Raw genomic sequence first — 14,020 nt, forward strand, 5'->3', positions numbered from 1 at the left:
AATAATGCCTCTTATTCTGGTTTCAGGGGTTTTATATTTGAGGTTTAGATTTAAGGTCTTTTTCAGGATTTTCTTGTTTTTTTTTTTTTTGGGGGTGGGGGGGTGGGGGGGCATTTTACTTTCATTTGACAGATACAGTAGAGAAGCAGACAAGAAATGCTATAGGGGTGACATGCAACAAAGGTCTCCTGCTGGATTCAAAGCAGGGATGTTGCACTTACATGGTATGCGTCTCCGACCTCTGGGCTGCTGTGATACTCTTCATTACAGGGTTTTTGATTCAAAACGTGAGGCTATATTGTGCTTTGTTTTCTACTTTTGAATTCAATCTGCTGCCTTTGACTCCACGTACCGTCAATGCCTTTTAAAATTATATATAAATAACTCTGGCTGTCTGGAATGGTGGAACAGTTGTTTTAAAAAAAAAAAAAAAAAAAAAAAATTGGCAAATCCCTTGGACATGTGCTGCAGTTTCCACAACAGCAGTTTAATATTCAGCTGCCTCTACCTTGCCCTTGCCCACTCTCATTCCCTTTATCACTGTATAATTGTGTTGTTGTAGCTTTTGCCTTCTGGTCTTGGGCCAGGATGTCAAACAGGAGAGGCCAGTAGTTTCTTCACAAGATTGCCGGGTCACATGGTGAGATCACATGCTCAGGAGCTGTCATCAAGCCCTGAAACAGATGGTGCCAACGGATAGAGGTTGAACACCACCTCTCTCTCTCTCTCTCTCTCTCTCTCTCTCTCTCTCTCTCTCTCTCTCTCTTCTCTCTCTCTCTCTCTCTCTCTCTCTCTTTCTCTCTCTTTCTCTCTCTCTCTCTCTCTCTCTCTCTTCTCTCTCTCTCTCCTCTCTCTCTCTCTCTCTCTCTCCTCTCTCTCTCTCTCTCTCTCTTTCTCTCTTTCTCTCTTTCTCTCTCTCTCTCTCTCAACCCCCCCCTTTTTGTCCCATAAGCAGATACACAGATTGCATACTCCCCATTCTCTTGATCTCTCTCACTTACTCTCATTTTCTCTCACCCCCACACAGCTTTTTATCAGCTTGTTTCTCCATCTCTTCCAATCTATTTTCTCTCTCTCTCCCTCACACACGCATACATGCACATCTTTTTATAGCCCTCTGCGCTCTCTTTCAATCTGCTTTCCTGTCTCTGTCTCTGTCTCTCTCTCCTCTCTCTCTTGCTAGCTCTCTTTGACCTTCCCCCCCGGAGTTAATGTCCATCTGGGTTGGAAAGTCCACTGAGGGAGCTGAGGATTATTGCTTGTGTGCTCTGGCCACATCTTCATCCTCTCCATGTTCTTATACTTTTAGCTGGTTCGATGCTTCAGTCTCTCCAGTGTCTGCATTTTAAATGATTTCACTTCAGCTCTGTGCAAAGAAAAACTGTTAGCATTAGAGATAGTAAAAAGAGTGTGTACACATATAACACTAAACTGCATTGTGGGCTAATGGACGTGTTAGATGAGTGATAGACATGTTTTAAGGCAGAAAAGGGAAGTGGGTTTCTGCATGAAGAAAACAAAACAAAAAAGACTTCTTTGATTATTCCTGCATGGAAAATGTACAGCCAAGGTGTGGTTTGTAATACCTTCTTGTAAAAGACACATTGTTCCCACCCTAATTGCTGTCAAATGTGTTCTTAAGATTGATCACATTTTTCAAGAGATTTTTTTTTTTTTTTTTAATGTGAAACATCCGTTTTTAAGGCAGCATCCAGCTAACACAGCCTGACACAACTGAATTCAATTGTACCCTCAACTACGTACAGTACGTGATGAGGGCAGCTGCTCCTCTCTCTCCTTGGTGACACTGCTGCCACAGGGCTGCTATCGTGTTTACACGGCAAACAATGGAGTCTGCAATGGTAACCGCTCGCTGTCACAGATGCACTGGGTTTAGAATTAGACAGTAGGGCTGAACTTTTACCATAAGCACAAGGAATCACGTGTTGAGACACGCATAATGTCAACTGCTGGGTTGTCACTTCAGGCCCCCCATAGTTGTCCGTACTGGTCCTTCATCTGCAGTGGTCTCAGCAACAGAATTGAACTAAATCTCTGCGACTGGGGAAGCTTGAATTTTAGTGACTTTATCTGCTGTTATCATGGTTCTTGTTCAGTTCTAATGTTCATTTGATGCTGTGCAGAGAAGTGCCTTGGTTCACTGAAGCAGTGTGTTTACTAGACTATCTGACTGTCGTACTACTGTGCCTGACTACCTGTGTTTTGCCTCAAGGTTATTTCCTCTTTCTCTGCTCCTTCCCTTCATATGATGATACACATTTGTACTTTTTAGTCAAGCTGAGTGAACTAGAGAAGTTGCACAGTTGTTAGGCAGTCATCGTTCACTACCTAGTTATTTTTGCAATTAAATTCCAACGAAGCTGTTGTCCTTGCGATTGGCCCTGAGCGTGTTTCTGTGCTCGCCGCACTTTTTTGCATTTCCTCCGCAGGGGCCCACAAATGTGACCTTGGCTCTCAAATTCAACACACTAAGCCTGTCTTGAGGAACTCGAGAGTTGGACTAAAGCCTCAGTTGTTATCTGCGTTTATGAAGCTGCTCTAGTCAGGGTTAATCTGTAAAGTGGCAATACAAAAACCAGTAAAATGCTAAATTTATTTGATTCAGAGAAAATTATAAATGATTTCATTTCATTTTCCTTTACTACTGAAATTTTATCTGCAGCTACATCAAGGCTTTTAACAGTGAAGGGATATTTCTGTAGTGGAACTGAGGCATTTTGATAATGTCATCGGCATCATAGAAACAGGAATAAGAAAAAACTTTCACAATTCTCCTACACATAAAGGTTACTGCACTACTCTACTTATTTCCAGAAGGATTATTTAAAAAAAAAAAAAAAAAAAAAAAAAAGTTACGAAAGCTTCTTTGCTGTCATCTGTTCTCTCCTTGAGAAGGCTGCTTACTGTGGGTTAGGAACTGAGCAGGGAGCCTCATGACTATTTCTTATTTTCCGAGTAGAGTTAAGGTTACTGTGCTATTTCTGTCAAGGTTACCAGGGTTCAGAATGGCCTGCTTGGAAACTCAGGTCAGCAAAGTCAAAGCATCAGTTTTCGAAGCTCTTCAGAAAACATTTTTATATTCACTTTGGTTCTCAGTTGCCTTGTCTAATGTTCTTATCCTAGCGTCTGTGTTGAATTATTGCTTTAGGAATTATTATTATTTTTATTGTTACTGTTTTGCTGAGCTTTCTGTCATACTGATATGTCCTTTGCCTTCTTTGTGTCTCTACACATTGAAACACTCTTCAACTTCACTTTGAAAGTGCTGTATAAATAGCCAGGTGGCAAGTGGGCACCTTGTAATGTGCCACACATTCTCAACCTTTTTTGAAACGCATTGAGACAAAATCCTTGTGTGTGACATGATCAATCTGTAAGTAATTCACTGAAATGTCCGCCCACACACTTTCCTGTATTAAAAAAACAGAAACTGTACTTTAACTTGATACTCTGGTGTCACTAAAAGAACATGTTGACAGTTCCGCAGACTCATTATGATTCACAGCTGATTAATAAAATAAAGGACAGGCTGGGAGGCAATTTAACATCCCCCCATTGTTATAGACCACCTGGCACTTCTGTTAGTGTAGTGTATTATGCATCTTTTAATAATCATCCTCTCCTTTGATTTGTCCTTACTCCACATGCAGCCAGGAATTATAGCAGGAGACGAGGTAACATATAATCATGGATATATTATGTCACTTTTTCAGCATAAATTAAACTGTGTGTCTCAATATTTTGACTGATTTTGTCATGTTAAACTGTTATATTATGATTTTATTGGTTATGGTGGTGTTGGGTTGTTGTTCATAAGCTCATATAAGTTTTGAACGCCCCCATGCTTTTTATCTGTACAGTGAAGTGACATGTTTGTCTGCATGATCGTCTAAATGTCGAGCCTCGCTAAGAGCTTGTGAAGTGATCTTATGCTTCTTTCATCCTTTTAGTGTGTGTGTCCCTCATTATGCTCGAATCTGCTTGCATTGTCTCATTTCCACACACACACGTTACAACATTGTTAAGTCAGACAGTACAAGTTGTCGGTGTCACATTTAGCTGAAAGTTAATGAGGCAAACAAAGTGTAGTATGTGATTTACACGCAGCGCAACAGAGGCATGGACACATGGCCAGGCACAGACACTCGTACGAGCTCGCGCACATCACATACTGTAATCTGAGGCTAACTCCCTTGCATAAATCTTTATAAAGCAGCTCAGGGCGCGAGGGCTTAACCTCTATAACACACACATGCCCAGTCCACTGCAAAACTATTTAGACTCACTCACTGCTGCGTTTCTTCACTTCTCCACAGACTTTACAGTTGCTGGTTGCGCGTGAGGCACGTCACCTAATTAAGAATCTACTCAAAATAACACATAACGTGACATTCTGTTCTCTTCTTACTTTTTGTTTTTCATCCAGTCCAATTACTTTGGATATGACTCTAATAGTACTTTCAAATGGTAATTTATACTTGCTACATGCTAGACTACACTGGAATTATCTTATAACCATTTGACTTGACTTTCATGATTACGTCTATATTTGTTTCTCCTTTGTTACTCTTCACTCCTCCGTGTGTTTTTTTCCCCCAGACAGCAGCATGTTCATAATATTTGCAGGCTTCTGAACACATTTGCAGATGCTGAAGAGTTATAGAAATATTTACCATATTTTCTTCTCACCAGATGGTATTTAAGCCACACACACGCTCAGGGAAATAAATGAAATGCTGTATGTTTTAAAGCATCCTCAGTAAGGTGCATTACATCCTACAAACATACAAATAAATGATGTCAGATCAAGACAAATCTAAAAGAAATTCTTTATCTCTTCTCCTTCCACCCATCACCAGCCAGGTGACAAAAAGTGTTATAAAATACAGTTGTCATTACTGCTCTAGTGTTACCATGACAACACGGACCCCACCTCTATTTTTACTCCTAGTTCTCTCCTCAGGAAATAAACCGCTCCTGCTCTCCTTCTTTCCATCTCAGGCCACTCCTCTCTCTTCCCCATGGAGGATGGTTTCCCCGATGACGAACGTGGCGATCAGGGTCTTGCGGGCCTGGGATCTCCACACTGCTTTCCACACCAGAACGGAGAGCGCGTCGAACGCTACTCACGCAAGGTCTTTGTCGGAGGACTGCCCCCAGATATAGATGAAGGTACAGTAGTTGAATTACAGTCAAAATGATATAATTTCTCGGCAATTTGGGTCAGCGTCTGTGATGATTTAAACTTTTATCTTAAAATTACACCTGAAAACATGTTAAGCATCCTACTGCACAGTGAGTATAAACCTGTAAATCTACTTTATTTCAGATGAGATAACAGCCAGTTTCCGGCGTTTTGGACACCTGTTTGTGGACTGGCCTCACAAAGCTGAGAGCAAATCCTATTTCCCCCCCAAAGGTATGAGAAATTGTCATCCGAGGTTCTTCATATTGTGCCTTACTGTCTGTCTGTCTTTGTTTCTGGTGTAAAATTAACAGAACATCTTTCTGCATTAAAGAAAGGCAGATATGTTCGATGATGTGCTCCCTCTATCAACATGTATGCATCTGTGCTGTCTGGTCTTTGTCTTCAGGCTGTTATCTGAAGCATTTGTTAACCATGTCTGGACTGTTTGTCTGTTTGTAAAAGCTTATGGCCCCCTGCTGTGAATGCAGTATGTCACGATCAAACATTGAGTCTCAGTAATCAGAGCACTAAATTCCAACATGATTCTTTGTCAGTTCTTCGAGTCCCCAGTGGCAGGAATAACCCTGCTGTATTTTGTGCAGGCTATGCCTTCCTGCTGTTCCAGGATGAGAGCTCAGTGCAGGCTTTGATTGATGCCTGCATCGAGGAGGACGGCAAGCTGTACCTCTGTGTGTCTAGCCCCACCATCAAAGACAAGCCGGTCAGTGGAAACCCGCACACAAACACCCCTGTCTGCACACATCTATTGCTGTTTCCACTGAACTCCGTGAAATGTGTGGTTATGACTTTGACTTGACTTTAGTGCTGTTTATTACTAGCTGCTGAAACCTGTAGGTTTTGTGTGTGACAGGTCCAGATCCGCCCGTGGAACCTGAACGACAGCGATTTTGTGATGGATGGATCTCAGCCTCTGGACCCGAGGAAAACCATCTTTGTGGGAGGTGTCCCTCGTCCACTCCGTGCAGGTATCCCTAATTTATAAGACACTTTCTCCACCGGGTGAATTAACAACAAATGTGTTTGTACTGGCAACATTTACATTTGAAGTATATACTGTGCATACTGGCTGAATCATTTATCAAAGGCCTTCAAAATGTTCCCACTGTTGTTTTTTTTTTCCTTATGTTCGGTCACCTTTTCAGTACATCTCTTTTTCAATACTCTTCATTTTATATTTGTGCCTATGTTTATACTGTAAGCCACAAATAAGCTAAGTTGCCCCTTTACTTCACTTCTGCTTTATTTCTTCCCAATATTTGAAGTGCCAGCTGTAGGCAGAAATCTTTTCTCTGGAAGACACTGCGGTGTGATCAGCTTGTGTTCATAATAAGCATTAGGTCTGCTGGAGGGTAGAGCTAAAAGAGGTGCTGACCTAAACTGGTCCTAACAGGAAGTGCTCTGAGGCACGCTGTGCTGTGTTGAATATTAAATTCCTTTTTATCCTTATACCGACATCATGAGTAGTTCGTGCTCATGTTTGCTGCTCTTCTGGTTGCTGTGCTACATATATGGTCATGATCAAGGTCATGAGGCCCTGTGGTGCATTAAATGATTTATGACCCTGTGCAATATCTGGGTCTAAATTTACTTGTGAAAAATCTACATATTGGGGGAAAAAAACCTGCCATTTAACTTGTTTTTAACAAGTAAAGCTAAACTGTTCATTTTAGGGTCACTTCTCCCCCCCTGCCCCATGAATATTTGTTAACAGCAGTTAAGAATAACACAATAAAGACTGCAAATAAACTTGTTGGGATTTAATGCAGCCATTTTAGCAGCTGTCCACAGGGCACTGCCCTCATATTTGCATCAAGCAACCCACATCAGCTTACAGTGTTTGTGTTCACTGTCTACAAAGACATGAGTACTAGGACTGTGTGTGTGTGTGTGTGTGTGTGTGTGTGTGTGTGTGTGTGTGTGTGTGTGTGTGTGTGTGTGTGTGTGTGTGTGTGTGTGTGCGCGTGTGTGCGCGCGTGTGTGCGCGCGTGTGTGCGCGCGTGTGTGCGCGCGTGTGCGCGTGCGCGGAATTGTTCAACTTTGCAAGAGGGTTTGTCATTATGTTCACGTCTCTGTGTGTCAGACTTGTTTTTGTAAATATGTTGCTCAGCTCCTTCAATGCGTCTCTTTCTCCCCTCTGCAGTGGAGCTGGCCATGATCATGGACCGCCTGTACGGTGGAGTTTGCTACGCTGGCATTGACACAGACCCTGAACTGAAGTACCCCAAGGGAGCGGGGCGTGTCGCCTTCTCTAATCAGCAGAGCTACATTGCTGCTATCAGTGCTCGCTTTGTACAGCTGCAGCATGGAGAAATCGATAAACGGGTGAGCTGAAAGAATAGAGAACTCTGTGTTTTTTCGGCCTACGCTCTTGGTCCCTGTCTTTCGTCATTTGTCTCCCCACAGCTCACTTCCTGCTCTGTTTCTCTCAAATGACTTTAAGAATTGAATCCGTCTTCGTTCTTATTTATTTTTACTGAATCTTTCGTCTTCTGCAGTGCAGGGCAGGCTGGATGAGCGTACATGCTTATTTATAACACTGTTCTGTTAACAGTTACAATGAGAAGTAAACTTACAGTAACAGACATGGTCGTTAGTGGGACATGATTAACAAAGATTCAGTTAAAAGACGCAGATGCATGGCGGTCAATGAGAACAGTGCTGAAGTTACAGAGAGATGTAAGGCAGATTATTCCAGGAGACCACTGCAGGAAAATAAAAAGCCATCTTTTGGCTGTTAGCTTCAACTTGTTCTGCAACAACCTGTTCTGGGCCATTTTCACAGCAGACATAGGGAGAGCAAAGGTGTAACTATTGACATTAATGATGCCTCCATTCTCTTTAATTGATGCCAGTGAACCAGCATGCACAATACCTACACTGCTGAATTGAATTTATCCGTCATTAAAATACATTTCTTGTTTGTATGTCCAAATGTGAAAGTGTGTGAAAAAAAGGTCTGTGCGCACCACTACTACTCAGTCTCACCAGTTTGCTGTATGTAATGACCTTACAGTCTCTCACACACACATACATATATACACACACACACACACACACACACACACACACACACACAGTGTACACTTGGGTGATGCAAATGCACTTGTGAGCTAAGCCTAACAATGTCTTACCACCCACTCCTCAGCAGCCAAGGAATTAAAGTAATATCTGCAGGTCTGCCGCACAGCCTACAGTGGCTTGTAATCGACACAAATAATATTCACATTTGCACAATAGACGTGAGGGAACAAGTTAATTTCAGCAGAAATCCAACAGAAATATTTTGTGTAGAAGTATTTTCATGATATAAGTATGCAGCTTTCTCATTTGCATAATTGGTGTGCAAATTTTGTAGACTGGGTGCCTTGGTGACATTCACTTGCTAATAGCAGAACTCTTCATCACTGAACAGTTGAAAAAGCAAGTAAAAGGTGTTTTGAAATTCAGTATGATCTTGAAATGGAGTTTGAAATCCACAAATTTCATCATTTGCCCAACTGTTATGAAAATCTCTTCAGCTATGTTGTGGTTATTTTATAAGAAATTCTTACCAGTAGTTTTCTATGTTGTAGTCCACCAAATAGAAATCATATACTTATACTAAGAAGTGGGGGATACAGAAACAGGATTCATAAAGAAAATAACATTGCTGATGAAATCATTCCCACCTCTGATTGCAGGTGGAAGTGAAGCCATACGTGCTGGATGACCAGCTGTGCGATGAGTGCCAGGGAACTCGCTGCGGCGGCAAGTTTGCACCGTTCTTCTGCGCCAACGTCACCTGTCTGCAGTACTACTGCGAGTACTGCTGGGCGGCCATCCACTCGCGCGCCGGACGAGAGTTTCACAAACCCCTGGTGAAGGAGGGAGGCGACCGACCCCGTCACATCTCCTTCCGCTGGAACTGAGCAGAAGACAGAGAGGGAGAGGCAACAGGGGAGCAGGAGGGCAGGTAGTGCAGGAGTCGCAAATCATTGTACAAATAAATGCACTTTTCTGTTGCTGGTTCCTTTTTGCTCTAATTTCACCGAACCTTTTTCTCATTTTGTTAAGTTAATATATATCTATATTTTGAAGATAGAAAAGAAAAACTGGAATTATATCCAAATATGTCCAGCAAGGAAAAAAGATGTGTAACATAATTTTATTTATGCGTTTGATTTTTGAAATATTTTTATTAGTTCTCAAAAAATACATATATAGGAAAGTTTGAGGTGTGATATGGTACTCTGCTATTCAATTGGCATATTTTTCTAAACAATGTATTTGATTTTAATTTTGATACAAGAGGCCCCAAAACAAATAATGTTAATTTGGCATTTGACGGACTTGTTTTGTAGCAGAGCTGTTTGCTTTTTGTTTTGTATCGAGTCTCCAGAGCAAATGCTGTTGAAACAGTATCTCATTGGCTATTTCTTTCTGAGAGGTGTGATTAAGTTTATTGATACAAGAGGCTCCAGAGCAAATGTGAATTGAAAAAGGTGTTGCTAAAGAAGAGTGCACTTATTTCCAATTCAAAGAGTGCAGATACGCTATATGAGACCCTTAGTTGTTAACCAAAGCTGAATCTTAATTAACTTTGACGAACAGAAAGGGCCCACTGCAGAAAGAAATGGATTCTTTTTTTCCTCCCAGATCAAAATTTTTTAACCTCTCTTTTTTTTTTATGATTTCCAAGACCATACAAATATTTTGATGTTACTTGAAAATCACAACAAAATTTTAGCAACACATATTTGGGTTTTGATCTCCATTTTGACATGCAAAAACTAATACCTCAAACTCAGCTGCTAATGTGCCGAATACAGGTTAAAAAAAAAAAAGAAAGAAAGCAAGAAAGAAACCATCATCACCTGCTGCTGTTCTCCTTTCCTTAGAAGTGTAATCAAAGGGAAGTGATGTAACAGGCAGTGTCTGATGTGACTGGTACAGTTTTGTACTCACTTGCTTCATCACCTCCTTATTTTTGTAATCAAACCCAGGGTTGTGCTAAGGACAGAGCAGAGCATCGTACAGTATACAGTGTATTAGGGGAATGTATGGCGTAGGGAGGCTACAGGAGAGACAGACAGGCTTACTGCTAAAGAGATAAATCCAGCCCCACTCCCCCCCTCCTCATGTCTGCCTGTGGCCCCTGCTGCTAAGCTAGCAGCTAACAGAGGGTAGGGCCTCATTCACGGATCAAAACCCACTTTCTGTGTCTGCACACAGTGGAGCTTGGATACAGATCTTTCAGGACTGAGGCTAAAGTAACTCCTCGAGAGAAGGCTGGTTGCGTGGGCAGCCTTTATTGCAGTTTTTACAGGGGCTACCGCCAAACGGGAGTTGCCTGTCTTTGTTCGTTTTTTTTTTTTTAAATGCATTTGTGCAATTCTCCCAAGTCTTTAATGAAAAATTACTACTTTGCATCCAACAGTCAGCGACATTTAATTAAAGAAGCAATTTAAAGTTTATCTGATTTCCGAATCGTCAGCACACATTTGAGTCATGGAGGGATCTGCCCTGTCGGCGAACCCTCTATCCTTTCTCCTGCCAAGTTAATCCAACTCAGCATCCAGTGTTTTTGAAGCATAAATGAAGATAGTCTCTGCAGTGTGCTCTACTACTACACACTTGTGACCCACATGCAGTTTGCTCTTGATAACTAGATTGCAGGTCCAGTCGGTTGTACCCAGTGGCTTTTGGGAACCAAAGATGGCTGTGCAGTAGTGGGTCATACTGTAGCTCATTTCTTGTCTAGGTTTTTATTCTTATTTTCTTTTTTCATTTCCTCAAGGATGTTTTTTTCATATATATTTTTTCAAGAATCTGTCACTTATACCCAGTTTTACTTAACTGTCAAGCCCTGATGGACTCCAGCGAACCAAAGATTGGCCTTGATGATATATTTATATGTATTGCAGTCAAAACCCATTAGAACACCAGTGGAAAAACAACAGGGCTCGCAGACACACACACAGACACGCGCACACACACACACACACACACACACACAGACACGCGCACACACACACACACACACACGCACACACACACACACACACACACACACACACACACACACACACACACACACACACACAAGGCCTCACACTCTCCGTAGCCCAAAATGGAGGTGCACGCTGGCACTAGTTTTTTTTTTAATTTCAAATAGGTCTGCGTGTTTGGGAAAACATAAAGTGCACATCAACACAGCGAAAGTAAAACTAATCCTCACATTTGTTTGACGTTTTAGGTCACTCAGTGGCATCCTACTAGCCGAGCATTTAAATATGTCAGGGAGTTAGTACAGAAACTTGATTATACACACTAGTGAGAATCCTCATATCGGCATGGTGTCGTTTGCACCAGTTTTGCACCCTGGACATTAGTTTTGTGGGTGTGGTGGGTGAGCATTTTAGAAGTTAAAACACTTTGTGAAGAATTTGCTGTTAAATGAGATGAAAAAAAAAGATTATTTTATACATGGCCTGCTGATTTTTGGTACAGTGTTTTCTAGCTAAATTATTTTGTCATGCACATATAAACATTTATTATGCACTACTTTTCTAAATATTTTTTCTTTTTCCAACAGTCATTTTAGGCACATTTTTCACAAATGGGGAAACTCCTTTTTGCAATACCTCAATTTTTCACATTGTGAAAGGTAGCTTTTGTACTTTTGTTACTGAGAGATCTGCATATATGGAAATGTTCATTTTAAGAAAAAAAGTTGAGTGATTTCAATATATATTATTTTCAATTATGCTTTTTATACATTTCAGTGCTGAGGAATCTTTACAACTAAGTGCGCACTTGTGTTGATGCGACTTCAGATCTGCAGAGGAGAGACCAAAGTGTATTGCTCTCTTGGTCTTAGCTTTTCGTACACTAGATGTTTCCAGTCAATCTGGTCAATTACAGCATGGCGAGAGAAAAAAATAAACAAGTTGTAATTTGAAATTGATGTTAATGTCTCTAAACATGGCTATACTAGTTGGAAATGGTAACTTCTGTCTTGGTTTCCTCTCCATAGATGGAGCATAACTTATTATAAGGAGAATGCAAAATTTGGTTCACGCTTAACGCTGAATCTCGTATCACAAGAATGGATGTTTGGTGTTTAGATATTTTAATATTTGAAAAAAAAAAAGTATATATATATTCTTGAACTTGCCAACTAGCACCTATTGTAATCCTTAGCATGCATGACAAAAAAGAGAAAATGACAAGTACATGAATTAGCTATTAAAATTAATTGTTGTGGTGTGCACCAAATGTTTCTCAACTATTAAGTTGTTATAAGGACACCCCCCAAACCCACTCTCACCTCACCTCACCCTCCTCCCCACATCCCCTCCACATGTGTTGATCTCCTTGCTTCCCCATTCGCAGACCTCTGCAGGATGCACATGACAGAGAGATAAGACGAGAAACAAGACAGAATCTAACTTAAAATCGATTTGGCAGTGCATGACTTTGAGCATCCTTATAGAACACTGTTTAAAAGACTTGAGAACTCATCCCCGCTGTCTGTCGAGGTGATCTTATATAGACCTATCTGGAGGAAGGGGAGCTTAAAGACTTGAATGTGGTAAATGTTGCAAGTTAACTTCAAGTTGTTATGTGCAATACTTCTTTTGAACCTTTTTCCAGATAAAGACTCTTTGCAATGTAATTCTTTAATGCCATTTTTAATTGCAGACATTTAATTAAAGAAGATGTTAATATGTTTTTCACAGTCATTTTCTACTGTTATTGTAATCCTTTTCATGCTGGTGTTTGTAAAAAAGAAAAGAAATCAAACTATTTGTACTAATATAAATAATTGAAGTTATTTTTAAAACATTAAAGGTTTTGTGCTCATTTGCTTATTTTGTTTATTTTAAGCTACTGTGATTGATTGCATTGTAATTATTAGGTCAACAATGTATTTAGCTGTTTATTGGTATATTTTTAATTGGAATGTATAATTGATTTTTATAATTTTGATCAGATTTTTGTTATATTTTTGAGGTGAAGCTTTTAATATGTTAAAGTGTCTAGTTTTTACTAATTGCTATATTGTGCTCCACAATATATGGTTCACATTTTCTGAAGGAAAATAAATATTTAAATATTTGTCTGTTTAATGATGTTACTTAATGGCAAGATTTCAATAGTTTTTAACTGTGTATGGGAAGGTTGTTGTATTTATTAATAGCATTTTTTTACTTAAGATATCACCTTAATTTTTATTGTCATTTCACTTTATAAGTTCCTATTTTTGTATTTTCCTTTCTAATTAAGTTATGTAATACGGATATGTCCATATTTCTAGGAGTTGGTCTGTAGAAGTGCTAGTGAAACGAAAAAGAAAAATCTAATGTTATTTAATTGTTTGCAGCCAACTATTTATAACAGTATGCATAATTTTTAAATATTTGTAATGTGAAATGTTGAATGAAATAAATCTTAACTGTGATGAAAATATGTGCTTGGTGTGCTTATTTACGTTAGGTCTCTGACATTTAATGCTGTTTTAAGATGGTCTTACTAAACACTACCTGACCCTGATAAGTTTCGCCACATCTTTCTGTGCCGTCTTGTAGTGTGATATTTTCATATGAGCAGTCAGTCTGAACATTTAGTGTTGGCTGTAAATGTGAGAGAATCATCACATGTTCATGATCCTGTGTTGAAGAGTAAAATCTACATATTTGGCCCTACATAACACAAGTGGAGCAGGTTACAGCTGGAGCCTCCAACAATCACTACTTTTTTAAAACTGGCTTTGAAGCAGGTTTTTACTCATGAGAGTAACTTAGCAAT

At 40.1% G+C, this 14,020-nt stretch overlaps 1 protein-coding gene across 2 annotated transcripts in view; it reads left to right on the forward strand.

Moving 5' to 3' along the window:
• The window catches only part of cpeb4b (cytoplasmic polyadenylation element binding protein 4b), a 32,988-nt gene extending 19,309 nt beyond the window's left edge, over positions 1-13,679 (forward strand). Inside the window, exons 5-11 of one of the 2 annotated variants that reach the window (XM_056396831.1) lie at positions 3,672-3,695; positions 5,023-5,193; positions 5,351-5,440; positions 5,812-5,930; positions 6,081-6,195; positions 7,371-7,552; positions 8,911-13,679. In XM_056396831.1, the coding sequence (XP_056252806.1) occupies positions 3,672-3,695; positions 5,023-5,193; positions 5,351-5,440; positions 5,812-5,930; positions 6,081-6,195; positions 7,371-7,552; positions 8,911-9,138 (929 nt within the window). In that variant the 3' untranslated portion in view covers positions 9,139-13,679. The remainder of the gene's footprint in view (positions 1-3,671; positions 3,696-5,022; positions 5,194-5,350; positions 5,441-5,811; positions 5,931-6,080; positions 6,196-7,370; positions 7,553-8,910) is intronic. The other variant, XM_056396832.1, reaches the window with a different exon arrangement.
• Positions 13,680-14,020: the final 341 nt, after the last annotated feature.

This window comes from Seriola aureovittata, chromosome 15 (genome assembly GCF_021018895.1).
Source record: "Seriola aureovittata isolate HTS-2021-v1 ecotype China chromosome 15, ASM2101889v1, whole genome shotgun sequence".
In the NCBI taxonomy this organism is placed as follows: Eukaryota; Metazoa; Chordata; class Actinopteri; order Carangiformes; family Carangidae; genus Seriola; species Seriola aureovittata.